We start from the raw sequence: 19,340 nt of genomic DNA on the forward strand, positions 1-19,340 counted from the left end.
TCTGTTAATCTATTAAACACTTGAAGAGAATGATGAATTGTAATTGTATAATCAGTTGTGATGTTACACCAGGCCAAGTGCTTTGTTGTAATTTCTTGAAAAAGTCTTTTTAACCACGTGGTATATGTGGCTTGAAAAATGTAGATAGCTTGTACTTTCTTTGCATGGGAAGTCATAATGGGAATTAGCTGTCTCCTTTAATTTTTCAGTCAGCTGCAATCGTCTTTAAAGTCATTTTACATATTAAAAAAAATGTTTAGATATATGAGTACATGTTTCTTTAAACACATTTTAAATCTGTTCTTCACCTAAAAGTTATTTTTAAATGAAATAAAGTTCCGTACACTATATTGTTTGACTAGGTTGTTTTGCTGACTTTGGAATTTTCTTCTCTCCTCTTCTTCAACAATTGACTATCTTTTTCTTTGAAGTCAGGGAGAGAAAAAATTAACTTAGACAAAAGAATACTAAAAAATATGGTAAATATCAGTTAGGCATATACATTAAAAAGCTGTATGTGATCCAAGCTGATGATCCAGGATAAAATTCTGCAAGTCACTCTGTTTCTTTCTAATTTCTAAAACATATGAAAAAATGAAATGTAGTCATGACATGTTTCCAGGCTGTTCTGTAGTGATGTATGTGAATGTTAAGGGCAGATTCTTTAGATTGTGATTTTTCAGAAATGAAATTTTGTTTAAGTCTCTTGAGGAACTGGCTACAAATCTGGTAAACTAACATGTTTGCAATTAATCTTTATTTTAAACTGAAGTGATAATGATATTCTACACCACTTAACAGTTTTCATCTCAGGCCACCTTGTTATTTTGGGATATAGTCCAGTTGTGGAAGGTAAATTAAATATGTTCAGTCTTGGAAGTGCTTACCTCTTTGAGTCTTGTCCAAGGAGCCAAATAATCTGCTTAGGAAATGAAATTTACTTCTAAGAGGTGAGACTTTGGCAACCAAAGGAACATGTTTCACTTACCTTCCTGTTATCATTTACTTGAATGTTGTAGCAACCTGTAGGAGGTGTATTAAATACACATTAATTGATTTGCCAGGAACAGCTTCTGTTTCTGAATGCTCTACAGATATTCTCAAAGTAATGTTGAAGCACCCCTGTGAGTTGGATGGACATAGATATCACTCTGTTTTCCTCATGGCAAATTATACCAGCATCACAGCATGGCAGGGCTGTTTCTCATTTATAAACAAGTCACTGGCTAAAAATACTGTTTTTAAACCAAAAACTTTTAAACAGCTAGTTCAGTATCTTGGTGAGCTTCTCAGCCTGCACTCTTTTAAGTTCCCCAGTGGTTCTCAAAGGGCATGCTGTGAAATTTGGCCAAGAGTACTGCAGATTATACTTGTAGTTGCAAGTGCTTGTGGAACTCATGCAGGAATTTGTGTGCATGAGTTTTCCATGAATTATATGGAACTTACGCTTGCAATCACATGTGTGAGTCTCCTGATCCCTCAAAGCAGAATAATACCATGCCATGAGCAAAAAAAGTTTGAGAACCCCTGAGGTACATACTAAGTTATGCCCTTTTTAAAAGTTTTTGATAAGTTTTAAATATACTTTTTTATTTGCAGTGATGTAATTTTATATAATTTTAGTGTAATCTAAAGCAAGCTTTACTCAGGTATGTTTTGGAACTGTTGGAGACATTGCCCTTGCCATCTTATAACATATAAGGAGCTGTTACTCCTGCACAGGTGGTGAGTCAACCATCTTGCTTCAAGTTAGCTATTAGATGTCAGGGCAGATTTTGTGCAGATTTGACTTGGAGGCTTGAAACTGCTACTTCACTGGGTAAAATTGTAAACTCAATTGTAAACTCTCATTAGATTTTTGAGGACCAAAGTATTTTTGACCATCAGTCAGCATTCTGTTTCAGGTTTCGGCCTTCTAACAATGTTACCTTTTTTGCCTCAATGCTGTTTGCCTGCACTGATAAGTTGTTGTGTATTGACTTTCTATGCTCCAGACAGAATCAGACCACATCTCAATTTAGAATGTAATTCTCACATTTGAAACTTATAATTGTTCTTTGTTCACCTGGAACAGATTCTTTGGAAATGCCATTTACTTTTAGAAAATACAGTTTAATTTCAAGAGAAATTTTTTCTTTTACATATTGTAACTTCTTTTGAAGATACAGTATGAGTCTGTGATCTGCTTAGATGCCTATTTGCAACTTTATCTTCCCGCCACTTTGAAACTCTAACCTCCCAAAGCCATTAACATCAAATATACCTACGTATTATAGATCTATATTTGCCATGCCAGCTTCTTCTTTACTTATCTCATGCCACACATCTGTGTGTTTTGGGTTTCTAGGATGTCTTATGGAGGGGTGTGAATTTTTTCTTCAGACACAAGAAGGAAACTTTGTGAAAGTACTAAAGTTTTCAATTAAACATTCTGTTCCTGAGTATTCTGACTGGAAATAATGCTTGTTCTTTTGTACATGTTGCAAACCTCAGACTTTCAATCGACAACTCCTGTCAGATAGCCCATGTGGAAAAGTTCTCCTATTGCTTACTGTGCCCTTCATTGCTATTTTGTAGCAATCGTACTTGGAATTGGGATTTGAAATATGTTAATGTCAAAACTGACCTCTTTTCAAGTCTTAAAGTCTTTTGGGGTTTTCTTTTAATATCATATTCTATGTTGGGGCAGTTCCTATTCTTCTGTTTATACTGTATACTGTTGTACCATGAAGAACTTTATTGATGCATGGGTTTGTGGATATGTGTTTGTATGTGTGTATGTTTGTATTTTAAAAGTAATGCATATTCCTTGCCCCTTCACAAGTCAAGGAGTTATTTCTCTGAGGTTCTGTGTGATTTGCTCTAATTCATACATATAGCCTTGTGAATACAGTATTGGCTTTTGTGGTGATTAAAAGGATCTACCATTCTTTGAATATAGTTGACTGACCCAGGAGATTTTCATTATAGTGAGATACTAGAAATTTTTCTTGTAAGAGTAAATGGTAATTGTAGTTTTGTAGACCAAATGTTGCTTTGCCTTGTTGCTTTGCCATAATACTGGTGTAAAGGGTCAAAGTTGTGCCAAATATACAAAATCTTACTGATTTTTGAATCCTACTTGTAATGCATTCATAGATAGTTAATGTGTGTTAAACTTTACTGTAACAAACATAAAATTATCTGTTCTTTTTTTGTCTCTGAAGTCCTCGACCGCTTTCCTCTTTCAGAGTTAAGTTCTGCACAGCTCGATGACTAAATATATTTTTATGTTTGTATACGCCTGGATGTTTCTGAAGTTTGAGCCTTTTCTATGTTAGCTTAATAATGGTTATTTTTATTGAAGTATTATCAGTAATGTAACTTTTAAAAGAATTTTGATCCATAATCACAGTGCCACATATGACTCCAAATATACCTAGCATAACACGATTCAACATAAGGCATTTTGAATCGATAGGAATAAATATGATTAACATATTTTCTACAAGTAACGTTCTTGAAGTTATCTAGGCTGACATACATAATTTTAAAATCACAGACTTCTTATCCACAGCACAATGATGGGTCCTTCTTCTTTGGGACTGAATGACCAGAAATTGTACCCAACACTTGGTCATTTTATTTGCCTAACCTTCTGTCTTATAGTCAAACAGTACGTGACTAAGAAACAGAAGGAAATGGTGATTCATATTGACTTGCATCTTTAGAACCTAAATCCATGGAGAATCTCCCATTTTGCCAAAAATCATCATTTTGACTTTTGAGACCCAAAATTCTGTGCTCAATAGAAACTTCATCTAAAATAATTTTTTACACCAGTTGACTTCTCTGTCTTTGGGAGTGCATTTTCTTGTGTGTTTAACACATTACTAACATTATTCCAGATTGAATATGGGGTGATAATATTGTGTTAAACTATCAAATAGAAGGGATCACCCTCAGAAGTTCCCTGATTAATTGCATTTTGCCTTCAGAACATGACAGCTGAAATGCTCTGAATATTTGAGCAGTCATTGCTTGTATTTACTCATTGAACTGATCATTCAACTGACATCATTATGGCTGCCAAACCAGTGTGAAAGACAAATAAAAAAGATGGAGGTTGCTCAGAGTCAGATATTATGCCAGCCCTGAAGACAATTTGGATCTACAAGTGATGCTGCTTTCAGAAATATGGATATCTTCTGAAAGTGTGTTCCAGCCTTTTCCCTTGTTTATGTGCTTTTTGCAAACTCACTCTGTCTCCCTTAACACTTCGGCTCTGTGTTTGTCCCTCAGACAAGTTGGATGGCCTGAGGACTGGCACTAAGAGGAAGCGGGACTGGGAAGCAATTGCCAGTAGGATGGAGGATTATCTTCAGCTTCCTGATGATTATGATACCCGAGCTTCTGAACCTGGAAAGAAGAGGGTAAGAAACTTTGTCAGTTACATTTCCTGTATGCTAAAAGACTCAACTTTATTTTAGCAAAAAGAATTAGACAAGGAATAGTGAATGTTTTATTATTGAGCCACACGCTTTTTTTTTTCCTATAATCCAAAATACTAGATTCTGTGAATCCAAATTCTAGAGAGACCTAAAGAAACTGCCAGATGAAACACTTAAATTATCTAAAAGCATTGAGAGTAGAGAACTTGAAATGGGATCCTGTTCAAAGTCAAGTCAATAAGCATTTATTAAACACTTAACTACATACCAGCTAATATGCTTGTTGAGATAAAGGCTAAAAAGAGAAGGTTGGTGCAATGTATTTAGAAGAGTAGCAAGGTTTAGATATTAATAGACAGAGTGTAAGTTTTTTTTATATTGACCTTAAGAGGAAAATTGGATTGTGTTCTGTGCATTAAGAACGCTTTGTTAAATGAGATATTATTTTGTAATACTTGAATGTTAAAAGGAACATGATAAAGCTTACTGACATCCAGAAACTGTTGTAAGAGGAAAGATAGGCATATGTGTGCATATCACATATTATACGTATATAAATATGTGCATATATGTATATGCATATGTCTGCAAGCCTCTATTACAGCAGATAACATAGGGAAGAAGAGTGTAACACAACTATTTCCATGTTCTAATTGGATGATCCATAGCTGAGCTTTCTGAGTTGATTGACCTCCAGGCCCTTGTCTATTCTTATACTCTGCCTTTAGGTTTGTAGGAATTCTTAAAGGGGAAGGGAGAAGGTCTGGCAGCCATGTCTACCCTCCTCCTGCATAGTGAATACTGTAGTACTATGTACATAATACTGTAGGATTCTCTGTAAATCAAAAGTAGTTCCTTAGGAAAAGCTCATTCACTGGGAAGACCCCTTTAGTGATACTACTTTGTGAATCTGGTGAATATTTTCTCCATTACATGTTGTTCTCCATAATACAAGTATTTGATTGGATGCTTTCCGATTGTCTGGGCATAGTCATAACTTCTATATCTGTTGGGGTGTAAGCTCAGTTTTCACGTGAACAGTCTCAGGTCATGTAAAGGTGAGGGCTTCTAAACCTCAGAGCTCTCACGAGGCCCCCCAGGAAACAGCTGGGAATTGAGGAGTGAAACACAAGCTATCTTGTTTTTCCACCTCTTCTCAGTGGAAACTTGCTGGGGAGAGCATCTCACCCTTGAGATTGGTCCGTGGTCTGAGCACACCTGTTGTTAATTAGCTAAAGGGCTGAGAGCATACACGGTGTCCACAGATGAACTATGCAGCTGGGAGAACTTAAATGGGGACAGGAGAGCCTGGGGGTTGGGTTCCTCTCTCCTCTGGAAGGAGAAGGGGGTTTCACGGGGAGAAGTCGTCCTGCATGCTGACATGTAGCTGGTATCTGGAATAAAGCCTACACTTGTTTGACTCTGGAGGTCTCTTCTCTCGTATGTTTATCCAGCTGATCACCAAAGACCTGAGTTAGGTAAGAAGGACCCGGCAGCCTACGGCAGTTAGGCTGGACAGTTGGCGCCTCCAACAGGGACAAGCACGGAGATCCTGGGTGTCGGGAAACCCAGAAGGGGCTGAAAGAGAGAGGGTACCCGAACCTTGTGTTTGGAAGGAGAGAAAGAAGAGCTTCCCAAACCCGCGGGAAAAGGGCGGGGATGGGGAATCAATTGCCAGTAATAAAGCCAGAGGAACTGGAGGTCTGGGCTAAGATACTCTACAAGGCATGCAGGGATGTGGGGGTCACTACACATCTGAACGACCTCCGAAAGTTTTGTAACAGGACATGGAAGGTCTCTCCATGGCTCGAGTACACTGGAGTGTCGGGAGAGAGATGGGGAGCGGTTGGGGAACAGATGACCACTTATGAACAACAATGCCCCGGAGGGTTGGAGGACTTAGATATCCTGATATTCGGTTTGATAAAGGGCCTGCTGAAAGGCCTGGAGAAACTGAGGCAGGATTGGAATGAGAGCGGGAGTGGCAGAGTGGAGAGGGGAGACAGTCCTGGCAAACAAGATAATGAGGAAATTAAGGAGTGCAGGAAAAAAATAGGTTCGGAGCTCTATCTAGGAGATGGGAAAGGTGATGCAGGAGAGCATGCACCGTGTCTTCCCTCCACCCCTTCATATAGGATATTCCATTGGTCAGGCAGCCTAGGGCCACAGTCCAGTCTGGAAAAGGGGATACGGAGCGCAGCAGCAGCCCTTCTTTCTCCACAGTGGTCAGTTACGACCCCCGATTCCCCAGCAACCATGTTGAAGGAACCCACAGTTGGCATTGATCTTGGCACCACTTACTCCTGTGTGGGAGTCTTCCAACATGGGAAAATGGAGATCATTGCTAATGACCAAGGAAACAGGACCACCCCCAGCTATGTCATCTTCACCGACACAGAACATTTAATCGGTGATGCTGCAAAGAATCAAGTTGCAATAAACCCCACCAACACAGTTTTTGATGCCAAATGTCTGATTGGTCGCAGATTTGATGATGCAGTTGTACAGTCAGACATGAAGCACTGGCCTTTTACAGTGGTGAATGACACAGGCAGGCCTAAGGTCCAAGTGGAGTACAAAGGGGAGACCAAAAGTTTCTATCCAGAGGAATTGTCTTCTACGGTCTTGACCAAGATGAAAGAAATTGCTGAAGCTTACCTTGGGAAGACCATCACAAATGCTGTGGTCACAGTACCAGCCTATTTCAATGATTTCCAACGTCAGGCCACTAAAGATGCTGGCACCATCGCTGGTCTCAATGTGCTCCAAATCATCAGTGAGCCAACTGCTGCTGCTGTTGCTTATGGCTTGGACAAAAAGGTTGGTGCTGAGAGAAATGTGTTGATCTTTGACCTTGGAGGTGGTACTTTTGATGTCTCCATTCTTACCAGTGCAGATGGCATCTTTGAGGTCAGATCCGCAGCTAGGGACACCCACTTGGGTGGGGAGGACTTTGACAACCGAATGGTCAACCATTTCATTGCGGAGTTTAAGTGAAAGCACAAGAAGGACATCAGTGAGAACAAGAGGGCTGTTCGCCGTCTTCGCACCACTTGTGAACATACAAAACACACCCTCTCTTCTAGTACCCAGGCCAGTACTGAGATTGACTCCCTCTGTGAAGGTAGCGACTTATATACATGAATCACTCGAGCCCGTTTTGAAGAGCTGAATGCTAATCTCTTCCGTGGCACACTGGACCCTGTGGAAAAGGCCTTAAGAGATGCCAAGCTAGATAAATCACAGATTCATGACATCATCCTGGTGGGTGGTTCCACTCGAATTCCGAAAATCGAGAATGTCTTTTGAAAGACATCTTCAATGGCAAGGAGCTCAAGAGTATCAATCCTGATGAGGCTGTTGCTTATGGTGCAGCTGTCCAGGCTGCCATTTTGTCTGGAGATAAATCTGAGAATGTGCAGGACTTGTTGCTGTTGGATGTCACTCCTCTTTCCTTTGGAATTGAAACTGCTGGTGGAGTTATGACGGTTCTGATCAAACGTAATACCACCATCCCCACCAAGCAGATATACACATTTACCACCTATTCGGACAACCAGCCTGGTGTGCTTATCCAGGTTTATGAAGGTGAGAGGGCAATGACAAAGGATAACAACCTACTTGGCAAATTTGAGCTCACATGAATCCCCCCAGCACCCAGAAGTGTTCCTCAGATTGAAGTAACATTTGACATTGATGCAAATGGCATTCTCTGTAAGGGGTGCTGACTGCCACACCATCTGGGACTCCACACTGACGGACATCAGGTAAACTGAGTCCGGTGCAGGGAAGGGTGAACAAGATGGCGCTAGAAGGGACGGCCTCACCCCTGGTTTGTGTTTGTCACTATAGTTCCAGCTTGTGTTCATTACTATAGCTTCGGGTTTGTTTGTGTGTGTTACCATGGTTCGCTGGGCTGGCTGGCAGAGACTATATAATCAGAGTGTTTGCTTGAATAAATCGGAGTTGCTTCATGACCCACTCTCCTGCGTCATTCTTTTACTCACGAGCTCCACAGGAGGACGAGCAGCGTGGTGGTCAGGCATAAGACTTGTTCCTCTCAGTATGGTATGCCGATACCGTAGCAATTCTCAATGTTTCTGCTGTGGATAAGAGCACAGGCAAGGAGAACAAGGTCACCATTAGCAATGATAAAGGACGTCTGAGCAAGGAAGACATTGAGCATATGGTCCAGGAGGCTGAGGGTGAGAAGCAGAGAGACAAGGTGTCTTCCAAGAATTCTCTTGAATCTTATGCTTTCAACATGAAGGCTATAGTGGAAGATGAAAAACTGCAAGGCAAAATTGGTGATGAAGACAAATAGAAGATCCTTGACAAATGTAATGAAATAATCAGCTGGCTGGATAAGAACCAGACTGCTGAGAAGGAAGAATTTGAGCATCAGCAGAAAGAGTTGGAGAAGGTCTGCAAGCCCATCTTTACTAAGCTGTACCAGAGTGTAGGGGGCATGCCAGGAGGCAGGCCTAGTGGATTCCCAGGGGGTGGAGCAGCCCCATCTGGAGGTGCTTCTTCTGGACCCACCATTGAAGAGGTGGACTAAACAACAGAAGAAAGAGCATTCCACACAGCTTTTCCAAAAATTGAAGGACTCAAAATGTGTAGCCAAGGCAGTAGCAGTTTAAAAGTAACATTTAAGCTACTGTGTAAATCTGGGCATTCTGAATACTTGAATGTGTGCAGAGGGGAAAGAAGTGAAAAACATTGCACTTTATCAGTACTGTAAACAAGTGGAAATGTAGTTCTTGTCCTGGAGAATAAAAATTATTTAAAATTGGCACCATAAAAAAAAAGGGGGGGGATACAAAAGGCCATAAAGGATGGAGAAGATGTAGGGACATTCCCTGTGGTAGAAAGAGCAGACCCCGATGCCCCCAGTGGGGTTCAGAGGGGCCACATACCCATAGTGTGGAAGAGGGTAGCGACTCTCAAAGAGGCTTGTACCAAGCACGACCCCAATTCACCCTTTGTCATAGCCATGCTTGAGACTCTTAGTGGTCAGTTTGTCTTAACCCCCAATGACTGCAAGAGCTTAGCCAGAGCCTGCCTTACCCCTGGGCAGAATGTGATTTGGGTGTCAGAATTTTCTCAAAAAGTGAAGGATACTACTGGTGGGCTGGGAGCTCAGGCCTCCCAGGCTTATCAGCAATTAACAGGAACAGAGCAGTATGAGGCCACAGGAGATCAATTACAGTATTCAGGAGCAGATTATGTTCTGATTGCGGGAATGGCTATTGCCGCCCGGAAGATTATAGCCTCTAAGAAAGAAAGAGCTTCCCATGACTAAGGTTATGCAGGGAAGCACTGAGCCATTTACTAACTTTGTAGCCAGACTGCAGGAGGCTGTGGGCCAAGACATGGGAGAGGAGAGTCAAAGGACAGAGATAGTGTTAAAGACGTTGTTACGGCAGAATTGTAATCATGACTGTAAAAAGGCAATGCTGGGACTGCCGAAAAATGCATCCATTGAAGAAATGATACAGAGATGTGAAAGGGTAGGGAGCCAGGTGTACATGGCACAAGTCCAAGGGGAGTGTCTGGCCGCAGCCTTACGTAACATCTCTCTGGAGAAAAAATGTTTTCACTGTGGAAAACCGGGACACTTCAAGAGGGACTGTAGGCAAAGGGAAGGAACAGGGAGGGATCAGGGCCCCTGCTTTTCATGTGGAAAGCCAGGTCACCTAGCTAAACAATGCAGGAAGTTGGGAAACGGGGTGAGGGGCCCCTTAAGGGCCCCAAAAATGTGCCCTCTGGCAGAGACTCTGGACAGCCCCTTGGAGGGAGAATACAAGAGATTATGGGGCTGGAGAAAGGAATGCAACACCTTTACAGCTTAGGTAAATACCAGCTTGCAGCTCATCAGTTTGCTATGATTCCCCTGAGAGACCCTGTACAGGAGAAATCCCTGATATTGCAGAACCCCTCCCACACACCTGTAGTTATGTATACAGGAGTTTATCCCGCCGGCACCACTGCATTTCCATGCTCCAATGTGGTAGCCGAGCCAACTCATATAGACAATCACCTTCCCATAGCTATTGTCCTTCCCTTAAAGCACTCAGTTCAAATACAGTTACTAAGAGAAATAAGACGGAATAGACCTTAGTGTACAGTCTGGCTAGATGGAATTCCCATGACTGGCCTCCTTGATACTGGAGCTGATAGGACCTTCCTTAGCGGTCGCTCAGTACCCCGGCACTGGAAACTCAGAGAAAGCCAGAGACCAGTGTGGGGAGTAGGAGGGTGCCAAAATACCTTAGAGACAATGCACCCAGTGAAGTGGGAGGCAGAGGATCGCCAAGGAATTGTATGGCCATTGGTGATTCCAGGACTTAGTTTTAACATTTGGGGAAGAGACATCATGAGCCGCCTGGGGATGAGGCTATCAAATTTTTAGTGAGGGCCATTGCAGTTGCACTGGAGTCCCCACCCTTGAATTGGAAGTCAGACACCCCAATTTGGGTGGAGCAATGGCCCCTGACTCCAGAAAAGCTCCAGGCGCTACAAATATTGGTTAAGGAGCAATTAATAAAGGGGCATATAGAACTATCACAGTCGCCCTGGAATGTTCCTGTGTTTGTAATAAAGAAAAAATCCGGAAAGTTCAGGTTCCTCACAGACCTAAGGAAGGTAAATCAGTCTCTCATGCCCATGGGAGCCCTGCACCCAGGTCTCCCTTCTCCTAATGACATCCTGGATGGCTGGTCACTTATAATCATTGACATTCAGGATTGGTTTTTTTTTCCATCCCTTTAAACAAAGTAGATTGTCCCCGATTTGCTTTTACAGTGCCTCATCCTAATAATGAAGGACCTGCAAAGAGGTATCAATGGAAGGTACTGCCCCAAGGCATGAGTTGCAGCCCCACCATCTGCCAATGGTATGTTAATCAAACATTAGAAAGCCCCAGGTAGCAATACCAATGTAAAATCATCCATTGTATGGATGACATCGTTATAACTGCACCCCAGCTTAAGGAACTGGAGAAGTGTTTCCAAGCAGTAGAAAGGAACCTTCAAGGACTAGGATTAGTCATTGCACCTGAAAAAATATAGAGAGGATCCAGTTACAAATATCTGGGATATCAAATACAGGGCACCATCATTCATCTGGAACCCCCAAAATGGGATATAAAGATCCAATGCTCAGAAACTTGTAGGTGCTATCCAATGGATAAGATCAAAGGTGCCCATACCCCTACCTCTCATGCAACCTCTTTATTCCCTACCGACGAGAGACTCTGCTTTAAATTCCCCTCGAACGTTGACTCCCAAAGCAGCCAAGGCCTTAGAGGCAATAAAGAAACAATTTTTAGAGTCTATCACATTCTGGTGGGACCCAGAAAAGGATATGGAGGTATCCATTATCTCCACTACACCTCCCTATGCCATCATACATCTTTGGCATTGTTTTTCTGTTTCAGGTCTACCCTTAGAAATAAAGACAGATAACGGTCCCACCTACACTTCTAAAACCTTTGCACACTTCCTCCACGATCTAGGGATTCAACATGTTACAGGAATCCCCTACAATCCACAAGGCCAGGCCATAGTGGAAAGGGCCAACTTCACCATAAAGGTGATCCTCACCAAACAAAAAAGGGGAAGAGGTTGCCTAACACAATCAGAGCTAAACACAGCTGTATATACACACAATTTTTTTGCATCTTTCAAAAAATTCGCACACTACTCCAGCTATGAGACATTTTGTGACTATTCCACGGCAACCCCAGAAGGAAAGTGATACCTAGGCTGGAAATAAGGACACATGGGCCATGGTAAAGGACATGGCCTCAGGGAAATGGCAAGGTCCATATAAGATACTAATATGGGGTTCAGGGTATGTTTGTGTTTCCACAGGAAAAGGAGACACGTGGATCCCTATCAGAAGGATCCGCAGGTGGGAAGCAGCGTCGGAGACGTCGGAGACGCCGGAGGGTACGACCCAAGGGACCCCGGAAAAGGACCATACACCGCCTGAGTGTACTGCTGACAGCTTTGACATTGCTGCCCAAAGAGGAAGCAGCACCGATCCCAACCACTGCCACGCAGACATAGTACTGGGTTCTCCTGCTGAATCCATCGTGGCTGGTCCTCGTTGAGTGGACTGATACATTGCCACCTGTTATCCATCAAGGCAACTCCTCCCAGTGGCTGAGGGAGGACTTTGACATCACAGATCCCGCAAGGGGGTGACAAACTTTCGCTTGAACTTCACAGGCTTGGCCCTGTGGCCCATTTGCATAACTAAGGGGGCGTGGTAAAGTGATTAGGTGCCTGCACTGTGCCACTATCATAGAATATGCTTTGGGATTAGTGATTGCACTTCCTCTTCTTTTAATATGCTTAATTCAGTGATTTAGTTCCATCTTTGCTTTGTTGAAAACAAACCTGGTTCCCTGTGATGGGGAGATGCCTCTCTTTGTCAGTTGTTGTTCTAGCTGCAGGTTCCTGTGTAAATGAAGTTCTTGCTGTGGGGCATCCACATGTTAAAGGCCTCCCTAACCCACTTAGCCACCAGCTGCTATTTGCTCTAAGGTCACATGCGCTCCACGCAAAACAAAAAAGGGGAGATGTTGGGGTGTAAGCTCAGTTTTCACGTGAACAGTCTCAGGTCAGGTAAAGGTGAGGGCTTCTAAACCTCAGAGCTCTCACGAGGCCCCCCAGGAAACAGCTGGGAATTGAGGAGTGAAACACAAGCTATCTTGTTTTTCCACCTCTTCTCAGTGGAAACTTGCTGGGGAGAGCAAGTCTTGAGATTGGTCCGTGGTCTGAGCACACCTGTTGTTAATTAGCTAAAGGGCTGAGAGCATACACGGTGTCCACAGATAAACTATGCAGCTGGGAGAACTTAAATGGGGACAGGAGAGCCTGGGGGTTGGGTTCCTCTCTCCTCTGGAAGGAGAAGGGGGCTTCATGGGGAGAAGTCGTCCTGCATGCTGACATGTAGCTAGTATCTGGAATAAAGCCTACACTTGTTTGACTCTGGAGGTCTCTTCTCTCATATGTTTATCCGGCTGATCACTGAAGACCTGAGTTAGGTAAGAAGGACCCGGCAGCCCACGGCAATTAGGCCGGACATATATCCATGTATGTCATTATACAGTTGTATTACAGGGAACAAAGGCACCTGTGAGCAAAAAGAATTCATTTTGACTCCTCATCATTCTTTTCTTGCTACTAAATAGAAGTTAACTCTCCTTCCTTGCTTCTCACTGCCACCTTAAGCATGCCAACAACTTAGTGTCCAAACCACTTATCCAGTAGGAACAAAGGCATGAAGGAGAGACACATGTGCGCACACATGTATATATAAAACACACGTGCATGTATGTATCTACACATATACATGGACATAGAGGCATATGTATACACATATACACACATATAATATATTTCTCTTTTCCCTACTGGACTCCAACCCTGAATAGAAGGTCTGCTTCAGCTGCATTTCAACACCAGGTCAACAACGTCCTGGGAATATGATTTTCTAGCATTTTCAGTCTGTGTTTTTCAGCATAATGAAATTATACCACAAAATAATTAGGTAGTCCTGTGCTGTCTATCATTGTTATATTTTATCAAAATGCTTACTTAAACTGGAATTTGTTTTAGATTTCAGGAAAATTACTTCCAAGTGATACAGATATTCATTTAGTCAAAGGACATTTTTTATAATAGTTATATCTTTATTTTTTATTGTTCTTTGTGTTCCTCCATAAAGAAACTAAATTTTTCAGTTCAAAATTAGATGAACAGCTATTTTAAATTGTAGTTCTAAGTAAGAGTGGTTACACATAATTTTCTGCTCTCTGAGCTAGCATGTGTCTGAGGCCATATTTGAACTCAGATCCTCCTGACTTCAGATCCACCAGTGCTCTTTCTACTGTGACACCTAGTTTCCCTCTGTCCTTCCCTACCCCCACTAGTCATGTGACTTTCTAGTTCTAAATCTGTCATCCTGTGAGCTTAGGCTATTCAAGGTCTGGATGGATTGATAGCTCTGTTGATGCTACCAAAGCAATGGATTTAATTCATGGGCAAATCATTAATATCTAGTAACCCCAGTCATTTCACTCACAGGATATGTGTCTCTGATCGTAAGAGCGACTGAGCAAAAGAAGGCTATGGGTGGATCAAAAAAATCTACCATCTGTTATGGAATAAATTTAAATTACACATAGGTTGCGTCACGTACAGAGAAGAGCATTATTCGCAAGGCTTTTCAATAAAGCCATTGGAGGAGATTGAACAAAATGTTCCATACTTTGAAAATTAACTTTTCAAAGAAGAATCAGGAATAATTAGCACCAGTACCTGTGCAGATTTTTATTATTTTAATTTTTTCCAATTATATGTAAAGATAGTTTTTAACTAACATTCACTTTAGAAGATTTTGAGTTCCAGATTTGTTCTCTCTCCCTCCCCTCCCCTCTCCCTAAGGTGGCAAGCAGTCTTATATAGGCTATACGTATATAATCATATTAAACATATTTCCATATTAGCTATTTTGGGAAAGAAAAAATAAAAGGGAAAACCATGAAAGAAAAATAAGAGAGAGAAAGTAATACGTTGTGATCCTGTGCAGACTTTTATTTCTGTTGTGGTATTTTTCTTCACTCTTCAGAGTGTTTCAGTATTATCTTTTTAGATGATGATTAGGATGGTAGCTCTTTTTCAGAAAGCAGCTGTTTACCCCCACTGAAAATGTGAAAAATTCTCAAGTCAGAAATAATTTTTGTGTCTCCTGTTTCACAGCCCTCTTTTATGAGTATGCTGATAGATAGTTTTAACAAGCATAAATATTGTAGAAATTGATGTGTGGCAGAAGCTGTTTCACATTCATTTTCATTTGAAGAACTCTGTCACTGTTTACATACTGTATTATTATACCTACATGTTTTTGAAATAGTGGAGCCGTGACTTCAGCAAGTACAAATGCCTCCTGTGCCTTACGTAGCATGCTGGGCACTGAAGAGACAGAGGCAAGAAGGAGATGGGTCCTGTTCCCAAGGAGTTTCCATTGCACTGGAGAAGCTTTGTTATTAATATTCTTCGTAATCCCCAAATATGATAAATCCTTTCCTAGAGGAAGTAGAATTCCTGTCTTCAAGGCCAAACCTTGACATTATCCCATCATGTTCATTATCATTTCATTTCTGTCTTGGTCTGTTACAGTATCCTCCTTATTGATCTCTCTTCCCCAAGTTCCATCTCTACTCAGCTGCAAAAGTGATGCTCCTAAAGCCTTGATCTAAACTGAATTATTCCCCTGCTCAGAAACTTGTGACAAAACCTTTTTGGTTTTGGGATGAAGTACACACTCTTGTTTCTGACACTTAAAGCCCTCATGATCTGGCTGCCTCTTCACTATTCAGGTTGATCCTACAGAACTACTGTTTACGTAGCCTACATTCTTACCAAACCATCCTGCTTGCTGTTTCTCACACAACAACATTCTGTTCTTAATCTCTGTACTTTTGCACAGGCTATACCTATGCCTGGAATGCACTCCTTTCTCAACTCTGCCCCTTAGAAGTCCTGAGTTTCCTTCAAAACTTAGCTCAGGGGCCACCTTCTGCATGAGCTTTGCCTGATCTCCACCCCCTGCTATTTCCTTTAACCCTAGCCACACCGCTCCCCCAAATGATCCTGTATTTGCTTTACATGTATTTTCATTTTTACACATGTACATATTGTTTTCCTGATAGTATTCTGCAGGAACTGTTACTTTTTTGTCTTTGTGTCTTCAGTGCCCACCACAGTGCCTGGCATATGGCAGGCACTTAATAAATGCTTATTGTTTATTGACCTTTCCTTCTCTTTAAATAGGTGTGGTAGTGACTATACTCTCTCTTTCTTTCTCTGAGATGTCAACGTAAAGGAGATACGTGAACACATCAAAAGTATAGTCATTATACTAAGCATTACATTTTATTTATATGGCAATTATTATGTCAAGGTCTATTCAGCCTGCCTTTTCTTCCAGATGTGCTTATTCTTTAATCATGGAATTAGAATAGAAAGTACTTTAATATTCTGTATGTTTTTCTGTTATATTCAAAATGAAAATTATTGTCTTAAGAAGTGTTTCAAGAATTTTCTCTCCTGTGACTCAAGAAGAGCCTCTACCATTTTTCCTTGGATTATTTCTTTTACTTTTAAATAGGCTTCTTTGTTTAAATCATTAATTTTAAGTTCGTTTCCCCTTATGATGGGCTATTCAGAGAAGGGAGGAAACTCATTATATTCTGGCATATTTCTTCTCCAAAGGCCCAGCCTAATGCTTTGTTCTTTGTAGGTACGATGGGCAGATTTGGAAGAAAAGAAAGATGCAGATAGGAAAAGGGCCATAGGTTTTGTGGTTGGACAGACTGACTGGGAGAAGATCACAGATGAAAGTGGTCACCTTGCTGAAAGAGCCCTCAATCGCACCAAATATATTTGAGACTTAGTTAATGAATGGAGTCCTTATTGCCTATAAGGTAAGAATGTAACATTTTCTAAACGGCCTGTAAAGTAGTTGTTTCTGCCTAAAAAAAAAAATGACTGCATCATTTCCTAAAAGGACTTATCTTCCCATATTTTTCCAGTTCTATAATGGTTACTCATGCTAACAAATTACATACCTTTGTGAGTAATGACCTGTAAATGGGGTTTAAAAAGCTAGCAAGTTTGTATAACTCCCCCCTCACCCCTACACACCAAAAACTTAATCAACAAGAAAACTGAGATCTGTACACTTTTCAAGAGGATATAGTGTTGGATTGTACCTTTTCTTTTGTTAAGTTATGCTATATGACACCCCTTTCTTTTCTTTGCAGGATAATCGCTTTTAGGCACTCTGAAGTCAAGGACTCATGGAGATCCTTTGGGGGTCACATCGCTTCCAAGTTCAGTTTTATGGTTTATTTCTGCTGCTTTAGTTTTTACAAGTTTCTCTAAATATTGGCAGATGATCTCCAGTGTCCCCCAAGAGGTATTAGAGTCTTGCTGTACCTGAGCAAGATGCCAGTTTTCTTTTTAACTCTTTTGGGAAGGGAGGGATTGATAGTTTAGCTACTCAAGCCAGGGTGGGATCATGGGAGAGATCTAACAGATTTCCTCCACTGTACAAAGTCACAGACTGTATCATCATTGCTTTGTGGCCGTTTCCTTTTTATACTGTATGTAATTGGTAGCTGATTGTACTAGGATTAAGAACAATAAACTTTCACTATAAAGCCAATGAGGTTCATGGGCTGTACAGCATGGGCCCCTTTCTCTTGTTTTTGTTTTTGTTTTTTCATTTTATTTTTTGTATTTAATGTTGTGTGTCCTTAATGTGTGCTAGTTTTACATACCAAACCTGTTTCCCTTGACAGTGGCAGAGCTCAATGATTCTGTAGGACCTACATATTGTAAACACAAAGCTCAGTGTTTGATCACACATTCTTGTCTTTGTAGCTGACTTCTTTATCTGTCTTTGCCTCTTGATGACTGGTAGTGGTTAATTTCCATTTACTTATTAGCTCCCTGGAGAATATCTGTTCTATAAGATAATGTTTTTCTTTTTTGTCTTCTGTCCCGGTATGTCCTTTCAAATCTTAGTGGCCAGGACTGATATGCTCCATGGAGCTCAGTAGGATGTTGCCTTAGTGCTGAGCTTGATGTACTGATTTTTTCCAAACAAAATGCTAGAAAATGGTATGAAGCAATGATGAGGAGTCCTCTGGGACACGGGTTTCTTGTCCTTACTAGATGACTCCTCTTCAATGCACTCTGCCTCCAACACGAAAAGCTTAATCTTATCATATAGGTATGCCAGGCTATAACCTGGACATTTCCCAAGCTAGAACCCAAATACCCCTCCTGTCTACAGAGAGAAGAGGACCTCTTTTTACCTTTTTTTTTTTTTTAAAACAAAGGGAAAAGTCATTTTTCAGCCTGGGAGTTGGAGAGGAGCATTCTTCCCAAACAGCATTCCCATTTCACAACCTAACACAGCAAGTCGTAAGTTTGTTTCTAAAAAGCTTGAATATTTAGACATACTTTCCTTTACATTTACAGTTACAAAATTGTTTTGTTTGCTTGTTTACCTTCAATGTGGTGTAAAAAGAACTAACATTTGACTGGTAATTGGATAGTACCATTTTTTTGGACAAGGTATTAATATACTTGAAATTGTAGCCCTGAAACACTAATTTAAGGTGAAATCCTTTTCTGTACTCTTCTCTATCCTGCAATGCTAAATGTTTAAACTTAAGATGCTTCTAAGTTCTTTAACCAGTCAATACTGAATGTATTATTTGCTACATTAAAAAAGAACCACTGTTCGTAGTATTTAATAAGCCTTTCTCTGTTTGCTTATTGATCTAATACATTTCTGTTAACGTACTCTTTCAGCCTTTTTCATTATGTTTCAATGAAAAACTTTTCACAGGGTGAATAATAGAAACTATCTTAATGTTTGTGCGAGGACTTGATGTTTATTTTACAGTTTACCATTTCTACCTAGTGTCTGTTTTCATATAAAAAATAAAGCATCCAGAATGGGTACTTAATTCAGAAGAAGATACAGGCTTACTTTATTCCCACTAAACTCATCTTACTGTTGTGGTTTTTATTTTTGTGTTGTGATCCACTCCTTTTTACTGTGTACGGAGTAAAAAGTGGCCATTGCCAGTATCTCAGAGTGGGCCCTCTTTTGTCCTTGCAGGCATGTTTCTCTTTCTGTGCTCATGTCTTATGCAAATGAAAAAGAACAACAACACTCCTGCTTTGAAATACTTGCAGGATTAGAAAAAAAGACAGCTCTCTACAGAAATGTTACAATGACTTTGGAGAATAAACCCAAATCATTAATCATTAGTGGGAAAGCCTTTCCTAATTCACATGAGGTTAGTGCAGAGGT

General features: G+C 40.9%; 1 protein-coding gene across 7 annotated transcripts in view; it reads left to right on the top strand.

Annotated features, from left to right (window-relative positions):
- The window catches only part of YLPM1 (YLP motif containing 1), a 90,490-nt gene that overhangs the window by 55,513 nt on the left and 15,637 nt on the right, over positions 1-19,340 (top strand). For 2 of the 7 annotated variants that reach the window (XM_072622581.1, XM_072622584.1), the window contains 3 exons: positions 4,282-4,412; positions 16,749-16,932; positions 17,272-17,675. The exons of 1 other annotated variant lie outside the window; for it this stretch is intronic. In XM_072622581.1, coding sequence (XP_072478682.1) covers positions 4,282-4,412; positions 16,749-16,895 — 278 coding nt within the window. In that variant the 3' untranslated portion in view covers positions 16,896-16,932; positions 17,272-17,675. Of the gene's footprint in view, positions 1-4,281; positions 4,413-12,286; positions 13,436-16,748; positions 16,933-17,271; positions 17,676-19,340 lie in introns of those variants that run through there. 4 more of the 7 variants (XM_072622579.1, XM_072622582.1, XM_072622580.1 and 1 more) reach the window with 3 other exon arrangements.

Source organism: Notamacropus eugenii, chromosome 7 (assembly GCF_028372415.1).
Source record: "Notamacropus eugenii isolate mMacEug1 chromosome 7, mMacEug1.pri_v2, whole genome shotgun sequence".
Lineage (NCBI taxonomy): Eukaryota > Metazoa > Chordata > Mammalia > Diprotodontia > Macropodidae > Notamacropus > Notamacropus eugenii.